This window comes from Copadichromis virginalis, linkage group LG20 (genome assembly GCF_057382275.1).
Source record: "Copadichromis virginalis isolate Kocher_CV1m ecotype Utaka linkage group LG20, C_Virginalis_male_GT1.1, whole genome shotgun sequence".
Lineage (NCBI taxonomy): Eukaryota > Metazoa > Chordata > Actinopteri > Cichliformes > Cichlidae > Copadichromis > Copadichromis virginalis.
This window is the reverse complement of record NC_140637.1, coordinates 2,567,043-2,583,666: the sequence shown is the minus strand read 5'-3', so window position 1 is coordinate 2,583,666 and position 16,624 is coordinate 2,567,043. Positions and strand designations below refer to the sequence as shown.

The window sequence follows — 16,624 nt, the reverse complement described above, 5'->3', positions numbered from 1 at the left end:
GTAAGTTGCCCAGTTTTGAAGATGTTTGTCTGCTTGAATAAAAGGAAGCTACAGAGTATACTTCTGGTGCTCAAAGCACCAAGACACTGCGTTTGATGTGGGTGGTGAGTGCAATGCGGTAGAACGAGGCAATTCTCACACAAACTCCTGTGTTTGATTTGGAGGTGATGTGTCCTTTTAAGAGCCCTGCTAGGTTTCTTGAAACAGTTTGATCCTCAATTTGTTGACAGAGACACTGCTTTTGTAGTTTTGCTTCTGTACAGTCATTTTTAACTCAAAGGACAAATTAAACATAATGTCTGAGGTCGATTCAAAGTTAGAATTTTTATTTTATAGTTTTTATTGTTATTTTTTAAAACACGAGGCTCTTAAGAGATGTCATTGCAAGTTAGGGAGACCACGTTAGGTTGAAAAAGCCAAATAAATAAAAGCGATAATAAAATAATTAGGAATGGCCGAAACAACATTCTTAAGAAGTATAAATGCAGTGATCAAGTCAGCAGCTCCCAACAGGCCTGAAAAACCAGAGAGGACAACTGGAGTACATGATGGCAGAATTATTTCTATGGTTAAGAAAAACAGCTTCACAGCATCTAACCAGATCAAGCCCACGCTATAGGAGCAGGCGTGTGTGCACGTCAGTCACATCTTGACTGTTGGATTTCAAATCTGTGGCGGTGTACAGAGGCAACGCTACAAAAACTCTTTGCACAACACATTATTGACCTAACCGTACTTCTCCTTCATTGATGAATCCATAATAAACAGTGAAATATTTTAAAACTCTAACTGTTGCCTCAACACATATATGTTCAATGGAAAGTCAATCGATTTCATGTGTGCTCCGGAGGTTTTAAGTTGCACATCTGGCCTCCAAACTGGTTGTGATGTCACAATATCCTCTTATGCCTACACATGTTGAACTTTGATTTAAGGTGAGCCTCATTTTCAGCAGATTAATGGGAAACAGCTTTGACGTCCCTGACGACGCATGTATCACCCTGAACAATGAAGGTCAAAACTCTAAATGTGAGTTAGACTCTTTTCTTTTTTTTACATGAAGTGGGAGCTGATCGAGAATAGTTTTAACTCAGTAAACTGTTTACCGTACCAGTCATCAGCTAAGACTAAAATCAGACTAACAGCACATATTACACAACTGTGGGATCTGGCTCTACACAGCCTTTCTTTTGTCCTTTATTAACTGCTATTATCAGGAGAAGTTTGGCACAATCAGGTAGTTTGCCTGTGGAATTGCTGCACTTCACAGAGAGTCATTTTGTCTGAGCCAATCAGAGGTCCATGTAGGGGAGAGTGCTGCTGTGTCTCCAAGGGTGTGACAGCAGTATGTGAGTCGGAGCTGCTCCCGGGGCCACCAGCCCCCTTGGCCCCCTGCAGGACCGCTACAATAGTGGCCCCAGGGCGGATGCCATAGCTGGGATTCCCACTCGTAACCGGGACACCTTCGCCCAGGGCACAGACACACTGGCAGCAGCCCCACAATCAATTCATCAATCTCTGAAGGGAGTGGCAACTGCAAAAGGCCACAGCAGGCACCCCTCACAGTTCCCCTTGGAAGGGACAGGGCCACCAGGGCTGACACAGAGACTGACACCATGGTGGCGTTGTGAAAGTGCCAAGCTCTGTAAATACTATAGGCAGCTATTTTTTCTTGACGGGGCAAACAGAGAAACTCTCATGTGAAAAATGAACACACACAAAAAAAAGTGCATCTGGTGACAATCTTACACTTTACACCGTTTTACTCGGCAACAGGAAAGTTTCACATTGCTGTTTATGAAACAAAACAACTGACTCAGTCTTCAAGATTTCTTCCAACAGTTTTTGGGCAATGGTGTTTTTTTCCCCCAAAGTTTTCCATTATTCAGTGACTGACTGGATTAAAGGCTCCTTATTTTATTAGAAGAAATTAGAGATTGGATCAAATGTCCAATAAACAGTGTGTAAAAATAGCCATCCATGTGCAAACGAGTCTATCCATCACAGGGCCCTGTAGCAGCTGTGAATTCGGATGCCCAAGTGTCAGACTCTGGCTCCTCCTGCTGGACAGAAAAAGAGGCTGGAGTGGGGCATTTGAGACTCCTGAGTCCAGGCAGATGAACAACAGAGACATTAATTACTGGACACATAAACCGAGCTGTGGTGTTATTTCTTGGCGTCTTTTACCATCAGGTTGTTGAGACGAACATTAAAATCCAAGTTCATCTCAATCTCACCATTCTTCCCATTTCCTGCACATGGATGCTTGCAAACAAACTGCGGATTGTTCGGCTCTCCCTCCCTGCCGCATTCAAAAATAAGATTAACAGTACATCTGTCAGAAGCGGTTAATGATTTCCATCCATTAGTGGCCCGTTTTCACCCGCAGCTCCGTGTTCAGGAATCTTGTCTGCTCCGAGGCCATTTTCTCAAATTAAGCATGTTCTTGTTTTGGGTTCAGAAGTCACTTGACTGTCTGACAATGTGGCCATTGTGGCAGGCTGCTCCACACGCATCAAAGAGGTGATTAACCAGTTGACAGGGCTGCGGGGACAATACTGCTCTTTACGGGGGAAACAGTGCGGCCACTCAGAGCGCTGGGCTCTTACTGGGTGGGGGACCGAAACGCTGCTTCCACTGCTGACAGCATGAAACAAAAATAACTGGTGTTCAAACTGCTGCACACGGCAAATATTCACATCCAAAATCAGCTATTTGCTGCACTGAACGACCTGTACTTGTCTGTCTCACTGGCTCGTATGTCATTCAGCTTTTTTGTTATTATAATGTTTTAGGTGGGGGTGTTTGTAACGTTTTAAGATTTCTGTCAGTGCTATTGAGTCTGTCGTTTCTCGAGGGCTTCATAAATTTAGCAGAATTCTTTGCTTTAGTGTAACAACCGAGGCTTCAGCTCGAAATGACGGACAAACCGCTGATTGGTCGGGATGTTGGCCAATCACACGTCCCCATCTGGGAGGGAAATTCCCTCATCACAATAAACTACAACTTGTTCACTGTTTTCAGTTTTGCAAGTAGTCTGAGGGATGTTTGCGCTCTTATTAGGTGGTTTGAAGGAGTTGCACTTGTCCTTCACTTTGACTTGATCTGATTTTCCCTTTAATAGACACTTTTTTTTACTTTTATACCCCCATTACTGTATATTCTTTAGTCGATTTTTTCCCCCTGAAATACATATTGGCTCTTCGGAGGACTACCTAAACCGCTTTGATATGCAGAGATCTCCGTGAACAGGCTGGACATCAGCATGGAGCAGTGGCGAGTCATTTTACTGGGAGTGATTTTGTCTTGGAGGCTTCGAACATCATCCCAAACGCATGAAGGTGAGGACGTGATTCTATATCTGAAATCCTTTCTTAGTTTGGATCTCGTGAAATTTAGACAATACCGAAATTACCAGACAAATTATAGCAATAGAATAGAATTAACTGTACTTAAAGATGTCTAGTATAAACTGATAAACCTCAGCCTCTCTTTGTTTGGTTCACAGCAGACCACTCTTTCTTAAAAGCTTTTTTATTGTTATGATCCAGGCCCTTGCAGTGCACTTTAAAAATCTGCAGAGAACAGCAAAGGTTCACTTTAAGAACTTCTATTTACCATTAACTGATTGTCACGCTGTCAGTAAATTCTTTCTGATAAAATTTAATGTGGTTTTCTGCAGTTACAACGACATTAATGTGCAATCTTTGCCAACATTCAGATCTCCCTTTGCGATAGCTGTCAGACAATCACACTGTTTTTCTTTCCTGTCAGGAGCTTTTGTTTACTTACTAATTTCCGATCACTGAGCCCTTTCATGAATGTGCTATGCTTCATATAAATACAAAATATTAACAAATAATTTAAGTACTAATGCCTGTTTTTGAGTTATCCCAAGTATGAGTTAAATATTATTGAGTCCTCCCAGATTAGCTGAATATTTCAGGGCCAGTGTTTGCTTAAAATTGCCATGTATGAATATAAGTGTGCATTAGGCAACAGTCCTTTGTCAGCATGTAACTTTCCATTGTTATTATGCAGCAGTCTTCAGGGTCCTATAGCTGTGTGTTATGTGTTCATAACGAAGACAAGAGATATGACTCGTGTTGAGCGAGTGCTGCAGGTGGCTAACATTTGCACATTAAAGGACCAGTTCCTCAGTTTTTTTGCTGGGCACTCAGAGATGGTGTGTATGTCACCTTCCGTTCACGATATTTCCCTTCCCTCTGCCAGAGAGTCCCGTTCACACACGGCCCATTGTCTTTTGGTATGATCTCAGCAATGCGCGGCTTGCAGACGCACATGCACACGCATACACAGAAGCACTGTCTGTCACTGCAGCACTCATCACTCACTGAGACACACTGTCCACATTTATAGCTTTACAACAACGAAGCACTTTATCTGAGGGAAAATTAAAAAAAGAAAAAGTCACTCTCTCTTCTGACCCCCCTGACCTCCTCTTCATCAGCCCCAGGCCTGGACTGCTCCATGTAAGCGGGTAACAGCCTGCCTGTTTCTCTCTGCTTCACATCAAAATCTGTAGCCAGCACAGGCATGAACACAGCACCAGGGAGAGTCACCAACCCTATAAATACCACAGACACAACACAGCCCACAGTACTCACTTTCCCAGTGTTATTTACGTTCATTTTCATCTTTATTCCCTATCTGTGTTAGAAGTGTGTCCAGGGACGCAGAATGGACTCAGTTCCACAGGCTCTCAGGAGAACCAGTACAATCTGATTAGAAACCGGTATTATGGCTGTGAGATTGTAATGGGAAACCTGGAGATCACACAGATTGAGAGTAACTGGGACTTCTCCTTCCTCAAGGTAAATGTCATGTTTCCTTACTCTCCAGTCGTTACATTTGGAAAAAGCGTTAAAAAGTGGAGAGCATATTGGAGAAGTAGCCTCTTATATTAATGGTCTTCTTCACTCTAGAGAATCCGTGAGGTGACTGGCTATGTCCTTATTGCTATGAACCACTTTCAAGAGATTCCTCTGGGCCAACTGCGCGTCATCAGAGGAAACAGCCTGTATGAAAGACGTTTTGCTCTATCGATCTTCCTCAACTACCCCAAGGACGGCTCCAACGGCCTACAGCAGCTGGGACTCGCAAACCTGACGGGTTAGACGAACAACAGAAAAACAGATATTAGAGAAAGAAAGCGTTCAATGTTTGTTCTGTAAAAGAAAATGCTTTCTGAAACCCAAGGCGTTTGTGACAGTGGGGAGTGGTGCATTACATAAAATGGAACAATTAAACTCAACATCTCAGGTCAAGCCTGGTCCTACTGGAAGTCCCTTCCATCACATACAGCTGTGGTCAGAAGTTTACATCCACTCAAGATAGGCATGAATGTCATGGGAACTGGTGCTGCATAAATAAAACTGAAATGAAATGACCTGAGAGATCATTCCTTTTACCTTGTTCCAAATTCTGCATCTTTTATTGGTTTTATTGTCTAATTCTTTCAAACTTTTTTAGTATTTTCTTGGAGGCTTAAAAAACCCCATGAAAAAAATTATCCTCATACTGTTTTTTAAAGTGTATATTTTGATTCGCCTCTGATCCTGATATATCTGCTGAACCGTTTTCTCTGTCTAGCTTGCGTTATGTTTCACTAATGTTTTCACAGAGATTCTGGAGGGAGGGGTGCAGATTATCAATAACAAATACCTGAGTTATGGTCCCTGGATCTTCTGGCAGGATATTGTCCGGGACAGCAGCGCTCCTATTGATATCAAATACAATGGAAAGAAAGGTCACTACTGGTCTGCTATACGTATTCCAATTCATCTCTAAGTCATCTCTTTTTATAAGAAGCACTTATCTTTCTATGTCTCTCTTTTTTAGGCCCATGCCATAAATCTTGCGGAGATTATTGCTGGGGACCAAACGAAAAGCAATGCCAGATCTGTGAGCGCCCACGTTTTGTTTTTCCTTTGCCTCCTCTTCACTTCACCTCATTATATCTCTTCAAAGCTACACAGAAATACCCGGAGACAGACACGCACACAAAGATCCAACACGCATACACATTTATGTGACTTCTGATGAACTCGTCTCTCCTGTGTGTTTTAGTGACTAAGACGGTGTGCGCTCCACAGTGTAACAGCCGCTGCTTTGGCACAAGCCCGAGGGACTGCTGTCACATAGAGTGTGCAGCAGGATGTAAAGGCCCCCAAGATGTGGACTGTTTTGTAAGTGAATTATCTTTTTGTCTTTGGAGAGGTTTGCTGATGAAACAAGAAAATGGCTTTATTTTTATTTTATTTTTTGTTAATTGCATGGAGGATTTAAGTCTAAATTCCTGTGTCTCATGCTGGGAATATTTCCTTACTTCCTGGGCCCAATTCTAAATCTTGAACAGGTTTTCCAGAGTTTAAGGGAAACTAATCCTTTGTTTCCTTTGTTCTTCTGTGGTATGGATGCTCAGTCTGCCTTTAATTGTTGCCATGTGATGTAGCTTGTAAATACAATAGTTCATGCAAGCACATTCTTGTACTGGAGTTTATATTCATGCTTGTGGCTCGCACAACCTTACTTTGATGAAATTAGGTTTAACATCAAGTTAAATTTGGAAGTAGTTGCACATAATATAACAGCATGCCATAAAAAAATTATCCACAGTATTCAAAAACAAAATTCTTGACCTCTTGGTGACATTAGAAGAAAAGTAATTTATAACCAAAATCTGTATGATTCAGCCTCTTCGGGCCATGAATGTCTTTTGAATTGTGATGTACTTCAGCAGCTTCACCTTTGGGCTTTTAGTATTTCATTTTGATTCTCTTCTTTCTGTGTGTGTGTTCCTGTAAAGGCATGTCGTCATTTCAATGACTCCGGAGCCTGTGTGCCGCAGTGTCCCCGGGCTCTGATCTATAACAAGCAGACGTTTCAAATGGAAACCAACCCTAATGCCAAATACCAATACGGATCCATCTGTGTGTCTCAGTGCCCCAGTGAGTGGCCTGCATGTGTTTACAAGTCTAAAAGTTTTCTTGTTACTTTTTCTCTTTCAGTTCTAAGGTTTTAAGCTTCAGGTTGTAATGATAAAAATCATCTGGTCCATGACAGGCTAACAACAACCTCACATTAACAACAACACATGACATATTACACTGTGCCAAAATGCACAAGCAGCATGTGAAAAATAAAGTGCACTCTTTCTGTTTCCAAAAGGATAAAGAGAAAAAAGATTAAGGAAGGATTAATTAATTCACTGCCATTAATTAGTCATTAGCAAGCATGACCACATTTATGAAAACTAGGCCACTTGTAAGGCCACTTCCAAACAAGTCAATCATTCTACGACGAGAAAGATTATTCACAAGTGGAAAACTTTCAGCTCCCCGGGAGTTTGGCGACCTTTTCATATACTACACACTGAGCCTGTTCATGAAGCTGCAGTCAGCACTGATATATAGTATCAGATCTAACATAATGCTAGTTAATGTTAAAGGGTAAGACAGAAAATGTAACAAAGCCAAAAACTAAACACAACATGGGACAGGTACAGCAACTCTAACCAGGAAACAGAGGTTTTCAGGTGTTGTGTTGGATCTGGTGTGTTCATGTGTGTCCCATATTGTCAGGGAGGAGTCCAGGGTGGATAGGAGACATAGAGAATAGAGCAAAGCTGGTAAAAGCTGGTGGTAGGCTTTAAGAATGTTAGAGTCATATCGTGAATCGTTTTATTTTATTTGCTCCTCTGCATGTGTATAATAAAACATATTCCCTGTGTTTTTCTTTTCTTCCTCCTCCTCACAGCTCATTTTGTGGTGGATGGTAGCTCCTGCGTGAGCGCCTGTCCGTCAGACAAGATGGAGGTGGAGAAAGAAGGCCAGAGGAAGTGTGAGCTCTGCAGCGGACTTTGCCCAAAAGGTTGAAATGAATACAAATGCGATTTTTCACTTCTTCCACCAAGATTATATCTCAGTAGTCAGATGTGATTGTTTCTGGTCATCCCTTTAGTGTGTGAAGGCACTGGTGCTGAAGACAGGCAGACTGTGGACTCGAGCAACATCAACAGCTTCATCAACTGCACCAAGATTCAGGGCAGCCTTCACTTCCTGGTCACGGGGATTATGGGGTAACTGTCAGTATGTATGAGTAAAGCGTCTCAGGGTATGGTGCCGTACACTTGGTATGTTTATAGTATTTTTCTGTCTTTTATCTTCACAGAGATGATTTTAGAAACATCCCACCACTGGATGCCAAAAAGCTGGAAGTGTTCCGCACAGTCAGGGAAATAACAGGTGTGCTTACGTGTTAACAGTTGACCGCTTTTTATATTAAATTTCACAATCAAGTATGCATGTTTCCTGCCTGGACCTGTAGTGCTATTCATCCATGTTTGGTGTGAGCTGCCTTTGGAAATACTGGTTGCAAAGATGTCTCCTTTCTCTCGATTATCAAAGCATAATCATGTTTGATTTGGGGTAAACTATCCATTTAAACTTCTGTGAGGTGACAGTCACAATTAACATTAAACTGCTTGCTTTTCTTGTCACATATGAGGCTGTCTTCTATCCCTTGATAACGCACACAAAGGTTGTATCCATCAAATGATATATGCTCTCCTTTGGGGGAAAACAAATATCCAAATTATCTGCGATGTGTTATGCACAGTGTCATTTTCTATCATCCTTAATATAATCACTGTGTTTTATTCTCAGACTTTTTAAACGTCCAGTCCTGGCCCAAAGAGCTGAATGACCTGTCTGTTTTTTCGAGCCTCACTACCATTCAAGGGAGGACGCTCTACAAGTAAGACTAGACTGCAGATTATACCGTGCACGTGTCAGTGAGAGGCCAGAGCAGGATGCTTTTATTACAACAGCTGATGGATTCAAATGTGTGATTTGGCGTTATGGGCTGGGTCATTTGACCGAGCATTTTGAGTTTCATGCCCTTTTGTATTATGATGTTCCTGTTTGTAAAATTTAAGCTTTAGTCAGTTCTGTTGATATTGAGTTCTAATTCAGAATCAGAATCAGAATACTTTATTAATCCCGAAGGGAATTAGGGATTAAATTAGGGACTAAATAGGGAATTAGAAATTCCCTATTTAGCTCTCCTCTGTCTAGGTTCTTCCCATGTCTGTGTCTTCCCCACTATGTTGGCTTTGGTGTCCTGTCTTCAGTGTGTGAGTCTGTCCAGTCCCCTGTGTTTAAGTCTCCCTCACCCTTTATATGTTTCATTGATGTCTTTGTCTCCCGTCATCTCCCCCATTTGTCATGTATACTCTCCTTGTGTCTCTCTCCTCTGTGTCCCTCTCTGTGTGTCTGTGTTAATGTGCATGTGTCCCTCACCTGTTTACGTGTCCTCCCCATGTTCTGCTTCATGTCTCCCCTGTCTGTCATGTGTATCCATGTATGTTTCTGCAGCCAGTGGTGTCTAGTTTCCTCTTTCTCGTGTCCACTATGGTTATGTTTTCCTCTCTCTCGCTGTCTGGTGTCAAGCTTGGGTGTTCCAGTTAACGTCTCCAAGTTTCCTGTTTTATTTTGAAACTCTTGTGTTCCATGTTCAGTGTGTTTAGTTTTGCTTCACCTGTGGCATCATGCTCATTTGTATCAGCTGTGTTTCCATTTCCCTCATCATCCTCGTGTGTATTTCTGTGCTCTGCTGTCATTCATTCTTTGTCAGGTTGCCTGTTATGTTGTGCCCCGGATAATCTTAGCTTTCTAAAACAGAGTTTGACTAAGAATTATAAAATTGACTTTTTATTAAGTATGACCCAAAATGAGGGACTAACTATGTTTGTGTGTAAGGGAAATATATTACTCTTAAACCATGCAGGCATTCGTCTTACTCAGACTAATATCTATCTATAGGACTGTCTGTTGAATTACTCATTTATTTATAAGGCTCCAGATCACAACACCAATTGCCTCAAGGCACTTTATATTGTAAGGTAAAGACTACAAACAAAGAAAGCCTCAGCTACCAGATGAACCCTGTGAGTAAGCACTTGGCAACAGTGGGAAGGAAAAACTCCTTTTTAAGGGGAAGAAACCTTCAACAGGTTCATTGTGAGACTGAATGCATTACCTAACTACTTGGAACTACAACATAATCTGTTACAGACAATCTGATGTTTTTCCATTTGAATCATCCTTTTCTCCCCTCTTCATCCTCCAACCCTCCAACGAAAGCCATTTTTCTCTGACGGTCATGCGCGTCCCCACTCTTACCTCACTGGGTCTGCGCTCTCTGAAAGAAATCAGTGACGGCAGCATGTACATCAGTCTGAACAGCAATCTCTGCTACCACCACACTGTAAACTGGACGAAGCTGTTCAGGGGCCGCCGAGTTCGAGGCAACAACCTCAGCAACAACAAGCCATTGGCAGAGTGTGGTGAGCTGATGGACTAACAGATAACCTTCACTATATTCTAAATGTTATATTTTGAGCATATTAAACTCAGAATTCACTATTGTGTTGTATGTTGTAAGCAAGTAATCAGTGCTGTTCTTACACAGTTTTGTGATGTAGTTGCAGAAGGCCACGTGTGTGATCCGCTATGTTCAGATGCAGGATGCTGGGGCCCAGGGCCTGAACAGTGTCTTTCCTGTAGGAACTACAGTCGAGACGGCACATGTGTGCACAGCTGTAATTTTTACAACGGGTCAGTGGTTGTGAGTTTACATTCTCGTGATTCATGTGTGTATGTTGAACGTATATGTAATATTTTGTTTGGCTTCTTGGATAATATTCCTGCAGGGCACCAAGGGAATTTGCAGGTCCTGATGGCGAGTGTACCGCCTGTCACCCAGAATGCAAGACTCAGAGTGGGAAAGTCACCTGCACTGGACTGGTAATCACTAGCTTTGATAATCCAGTGACACTGTAGCCCAGTAGTTTATATTTATGATTATTTACATAAAATAGATAAGCAGTAAATTTGTTAAAATCAAGATGAAACAAGAAAGGTACTTAGAGACTCTCTACTTCCACTCTACACATTACCAGTGTCAGGTTGGTTGGTTTATACCAAATTCAAATCCTACCATCCGAATGTCGTAGCAGAGATCAGCACTCATTAGACCAGGCAATCTTCTTTTGAATCTTCTATTGTCCAATTTTGATGACAATTGCAGCCTCGGTTTCTTGTTCTCAGCTGACAGGAGTGGCACCTGGTGCGGTCTTCTGCTGCTGTAGTGCATTCAGGAATGCTCTTCTGCATACTTCTAAACAAACATGTGATTATTGTATTTTTTTTCCTTTATTTTCGTATACATTGTATTCTTATAGGGCTTTGTGATACCTCGTATATTGGTGGCATCACTGTTGTGGTTCATTTCTGGTTCATTGTCACTCTAGCAGAGTTTATCTCACATAGTCTCTATTTATGATCCTCCTTTCTCTCTCTCATTGGTAGGGTTCAGATGACTGCGTGGCTTGTGCCAGTTTTCAAGATGGTCCTTTCTGCATGTCCTCTTGTCCCACTGGGATAAATGATGGACAGAAGGGACTCATTTTCAAATACCCCGACAGGAAGGGTCATTGTCAACCGTGTCACCACAACTGCACACAGGGGTGAGACTGGACTTAAAAAAGTCTATATGCCCACGTTTCCCCAAAGTGAAGTCTCCCAATTAGGTTGTTGAATCTCTGCATAATAAAGAAAACTTTGTCTTTCATTTTTCAGATGCATTGGCCCAGGATTAATGGACTGTTTAGAGACAGCCAGACTGCAAGTTAGTAGGTTAGTGTTTCCTCCTGCTGGTGAACATAAGTACACTGCAATTTGTATTGCAGTGTACTGCAAATCTAAATCACAAATCATTCCACTGTTATAACAAAAAAAATATTTGAACTCGAAAACTTTATTTCTAAAAGGGTAATTTTCAGTTTCCCCAAACGTAAGCTGGGTTATAAAATCTTTTCTTTTTAGCTGATGTGCTCACTCTGTTATTTCTCTCTCTGCAGTGGTCAGATCACAGGCATAGCCTTGGGTGTCCCAGCTGGCTTAATCTTCTGCCTGGTGTTATTTTTCCTGGGCATGCTTTACCACAGAGGACTTGCCATCCGTCGCAAGAGGGCTATGAGGAGGTACCTGGAGAGCGGAGAGGTGAGACTTTACAAAACACCCAACTATATCTTCTGGACTGATTTAACTGCATTTGCTATGATGATGAAAATCCCCTTGGAATAACTGGTCTGTTTGTAGCAGAGCTTTGAGCTGCTGGATCCTGGAGAGAAAGGCACCAAGGTTCATGCCCGCCTTCTGAGGCCCTCAGAGCTGAAAAAAGTCAAAGCCCTTGGCGTGGGTGTTTTTGGCACCGTGCACAAGGTACTAATTGGCCTGGATTTGTTAGACTTTCACTGATTATCCACAGATTTGTGTGCAGCTCTACATTTAATTTGTTTTTAAGGGCTTTTGGACTCCAGAAGGAGAGACGGTAAAAATACCCGTGGCCATTAAGACAATCCAGGATAGCTCAGGCCGACAGACTTTCACTGAGATTACTGATGTGAGTCTCCTCTGAAATAAGGTTTAACATCACACACAGAAGTTAATGTAAAGATTGAATGCCTGTCTTTTATCATATGCCAAAAGATGCCCAGTAATCACATTATCATTGCATTGTTTGTTGTGTAGCATATGCTCTCCATGGGCAGCTTGGACCACCCTTACATCGTTAGGCTGCTGGGCATCTGCCCAGGTGCCAGTCTGCAACTGGTGACCCAGCTCAGTTCACAAGGTTCGCTGCTGGAGCACATCAGGCAAAAGAAGAACAGCCTGGATCCCCAGCTCCTGCTCAACTGGTGTGTGCAGATTGCAAAGGTGAGGACAGTTTTTTTTAATTTGCTTTTCCATGCAAATATATTAATAATCTGTGACTACAAGGACTACACATCTGTTTCTCAGGGCATGTACTATCTGGAAGAGCACTGCATGGTCCACAGGAATCTGGCTGCACGCAACATCTTACTGAAAAATGACTATCAGGTCCAGATCTCCGACTACGGCGTAGCAGACCTCCTTTACCCTGATGACAAGAAATACGTCTACACAGACACAAAGGTTGTTGTGAGTCATTGAGCTTGCGATACACACTGAATTGTTAAACAGCTTTTATTGTCTCTTCCAGTAATGCAATCAAACACAAACCAATTTGAGTGTCTGCATTTTTTTCTGTTTATTCAGACGCCAATAAAATGGATGGCACTCGAAAGCATCTTGTTTCGAAGATATACTCATCAGAGTGACGTCTGGAGTTATGGTAAGAGGATGTCAGTGTGTGTGTGTGTGTGTGTGTGTCTGTTTGTGGTGTATGCACTAATAAATTAACCTTCCTCTTGAAACGTCACTGTCTGTGAATTTTGGCGTGGAGCATTTAAATTGTCCTCTTTTCCTGGACAGGGGTGACAGTGTGGGAGATGATGTCATTTGGGGCAGAGCCATATGCATCCGTGTCACCTCAGGAAGTGCCGGGTCTGCTGGAGAAGGGCGAACGTCTGTCACAGCCCCACATCTGCACTATAGACGTGTACATGGTCATGGTGAAATGTTAGTCAAAACATTAGCCTCTCTCTCTCTCTCACATACTCGCACACACATATATCTCAGGAAGTAGAGCAGACTATTTCAGTCTCCATGTCGAAGTATCCCAGCGCAAGATAGTGAACCCTGAATTACCCATGATGCAACTGAAGTGTAAGAGTGTGCAGGGATGTTAAACAAGGTGCTTAGATATAAAAAAAATAATAAGAGTGCTTGTATGAATGTGTGTGATTGGCTTGTAGTAAAAAGTGTTTTGAGTAATCAAGTTAAGTGATTAAAGTAGAAGAGAACTATATTTACCATTTATTCAGGTATTATTCACAAATACATTCTGATACATGATAAAAATTGGTGTTTTTCTTGTTATGTTTAGGCTGGATGATTGATGAAAACATAAGGCCCACCTTCAAAGAACTGGCCAGTGACTTCACTCGCATGGCGAGGGACCCACCGAGATACCTTGTCATCAAGGTGAGACTATGATGGCTACTCATTTTACAACTTTTAGTTCTGAAATATAGTCTTTAATCTTAGTGCCTGTTATTCCTGATTACCCTGCAGCTGGAAGGAGAAGAACCTGTCCCAGATGCAACCCATCGAAGGGAGTCAGAGCGAGGACTTCTGGATCCAGGTTTAGAAGACCAAGATGAGGAGGGACTGGAGGAAGGTTTGGCTACACCTCCTCTTCAGAACTCGCCGTCGTGGAGTGTTTCTCGTTCTCGGATTAATTCATGCAGGGTAAAGAAGGACATCCTGGATTTCTGCACTGTTGTTACAGGATAATTGCAGAATCAGCACACCAATTTTTTTTTTGCAGAGTGGCTCATATCAGCCTGGAAATATAGGATACCTGCCAATGACCACGAGCCCAGCAGACAGCTTCCGCCAGGTTTTTACAAAAACAAACTTTCACACGAATAAATGCAAAGACACATTCCTGATTTCTGATTTGCTCAAAGTTGATATGATTAGCTTCATTTCCAAAGAACTTCACTTTGAATGAGTATGTTACTGGTGTCACGGCCAGCAGGTCAACAAGATATACCTACCTACCTGCACTCCTACATACCTTCATACCTCTCTCCCTCCTCAGGAAGTAACAAACTATCCATCCCTCTTTGCTTTTCTGTCCCAGCTGTGGTTTCACAGGTCTCGTCTGAGCTCAGTCCGGACTCTGCCTGAGAGGTTAGAGGTCAGGGGGAGTGGCAGAGAGGCAGAGGTGCATGAAGAAGGCTTACGGACGGCGAGTCTTCACAGGGCCAGGATTGGCTCAGAGAGGAGTAATCGTCGTGTACCGATCAGCCAACAGAGAAAACTTTCAACAGCCTCCAGTCCACCCTCGTACAAGGTGTGGACGGCAGAGGAAGAGGAGGAGGTGGACAGCTATGGCTATGTCCTACCTGGCTCACCTAGTACACCAGAAAGAGGTAAATTATGAGCAGTAAAATAGGAACAGTGCCTTGTTGTTTTGTTACATTTTGGTTCAAATAGTTAAATCATGTATTTAACCAAAGCGTCTTTCCTAATCTTCTTCCTTCTTTGCACCCTATCACAGTTCAAATCTCCAGAATTTCTCATTCTGGCCAAAGAAACTCAAGGCCTCTTTTCATGGTGATAAATCCCACCCAGGAATATGAAATCATGAACACAGAGGAGAACACTCCTCCTCGTTTGGCCAGCAGCGTTTCAAGACAGGAAGACGACCCCACTGTGGGGATTTGCTGCAAAACCCCACCCTTACCCTCCCCAACATTCATGGCTCTGTTACCCATAGAGGACATAGCACACGAAGAAACTCTGCCACCAGACTCAGCTGTAAGGAGGAATCCACTTCATGAGGCTTGTGAAGGAACTGCAGAAGAGCGAATAAACTCTGCAGAGAAACAGCCGCTCACTAGTGACTTCACTAGTGATATCAGAGCTGTGGATGACCCAGGAGAGCCAGCCCAAGGGAATGGCAGGTATGAATACATGGACATCAGGCACTCTGACTCTACAGAACGAGATGAATCATCACAAGAGAGACGTGGGAGTCAAACATCTGCAAAGAGTGCAGCAGAAGAACAGGAAATACACCAAACAGTGGAGGTGTTGAAAAAGGAGCACAAAGAGGAAGAGGAAAAGGAGGAAACCCAGAACACAAACAACAAAGCCACTCTAAGCAGTACGGCCATGCCCAGGCCAGATGTGCTGAAAGGTGGAGGAGAAAAGGTGGAGGAGTATGAGGAGATGAACAGATTTGGGGTGGTGCCCAGCAGATGTAAGGAAACAGAATACCAGAACCTCCCAGTAAAGGGGAGGGTTATTTGTGAGGAGATGGGCAGTGGCAGGTGTACAGAGATTGGGGAATACATCAAGGTGTGCGCTGGTGTGGGGGAACCTGCAAGCAACACATCATTCGACAACCCAGACTACTGGCACAGCAGGCTGTTCCTCAAACCAGATGCTGTGCGCACCTAATAATGCGGCCAGGGACAGAGTCACAGAAACTGCTGCAGTTGCTGTCATAAATGTGGGCTGTTTCATATTCATGTTCACCTTTTTTTTTCAATTTTTTATGGGTTCTTTTCAGGAAGAAGAAGAATATTTAAAATATTTTTGATTCTTACTTCTTTATTCGGTGAATAATAATTCATGAAAACCAACTGTGAGATGGTACAAAGCCAACAAACTGGAGGGTGTCCTCAAACATGTATTAAGTGACCTTCGTATCACAGTGAATGCAGTAACATGAGATGATTCCCTACAGTACTCCTTATAGTAACATGAATTATTATATAAATTCAAGTGACTAGTTTGCAGCTATCCTACCATTTGTCATCTATATGTGAACAGAAGCATTTTTTTACATTATGTTGACATTTTTATAATAAAACAATAAAACGTTGTTTTTGTGGTTGTTTTATTTTTTTATTTATTTTATTGCTCAGTCATTCAATAAAATGACAGAGTTAAAGAGACTGTACTCTATAGATTTACCGGGGACACGTAAGAAAACGTAAAAGGCAAGAGACGGCACTGGTGACGCGCTCGCGCTACTTTTATTTCAGATGCAGATCAGAGATGACGGAAGTGAGAGTCAACGGTCACATTTTTCCGCT

The 16,624-nt window shown here is 42.5% G+C and overlaps 1 protein-coding gene across 2 annotated transcripts; it reads left to right on the top strand.

Moving 5' to 3' along the window:
* The first annotated feature begins 3,031 nt into the window (after positions 1-3,031).
* On the top strand, positions 3,032-16,410 carry erbb3b (erb-b2 receptor tyrosine kinase 3b). 2 transcript variants are annotated; one of them, XM_085443265.1, is made up of 28 exons: positions 3,032-3,341; positions 4,681-4,835; positions 4,947-5,133; positions 5,645-5,770; positions 5,863-5,925; positions 6,091-6,209; positions 6,830-6,971; positions 7,780-7,893; positions 7,984-8,101; positions 8,194-8,267; positions 8,688-8,778; positions 10,167-10,369; positions 10,508-10,640; positions 10,736-10,829; positions 11,394-11,551; positions 11,664-11,720; positions 11,945-12,086; positions 12,189-12,308; positions 12,391-12,489; positions 12,618-12,803; positions 12,888-13,043; positions 13,167-13,242; positions 13,383-13,529; positions 13,897-13,994; positions 14,085-14,261; positions 14,341-14,412; positions 14,659-14,950; positions 15,079-16,410. In XM_085443265.1, exons 1-28 carry the CDS (start codon positions 3,266-3,268, stop codon positions 15,981-15,983), a joined length of 4,380 nt encoding a protein of 1,459 aa, XP_085299391.1. In that variant the 5' UTR covers positions 3,032-3,265; the 3' UTR covers positions 15,984-16,410. The 2 variants fall into 2 exon arrangements, with proteins under 2 accessions (XP_085299391.1, XP_085299390.1); XM_085443264.1 differs by having other exon boundaries at positions 12,186-12,308.
* The last annotated feature ends 214 nt before the right edge of the window (positions 16,411-16,624 follow it).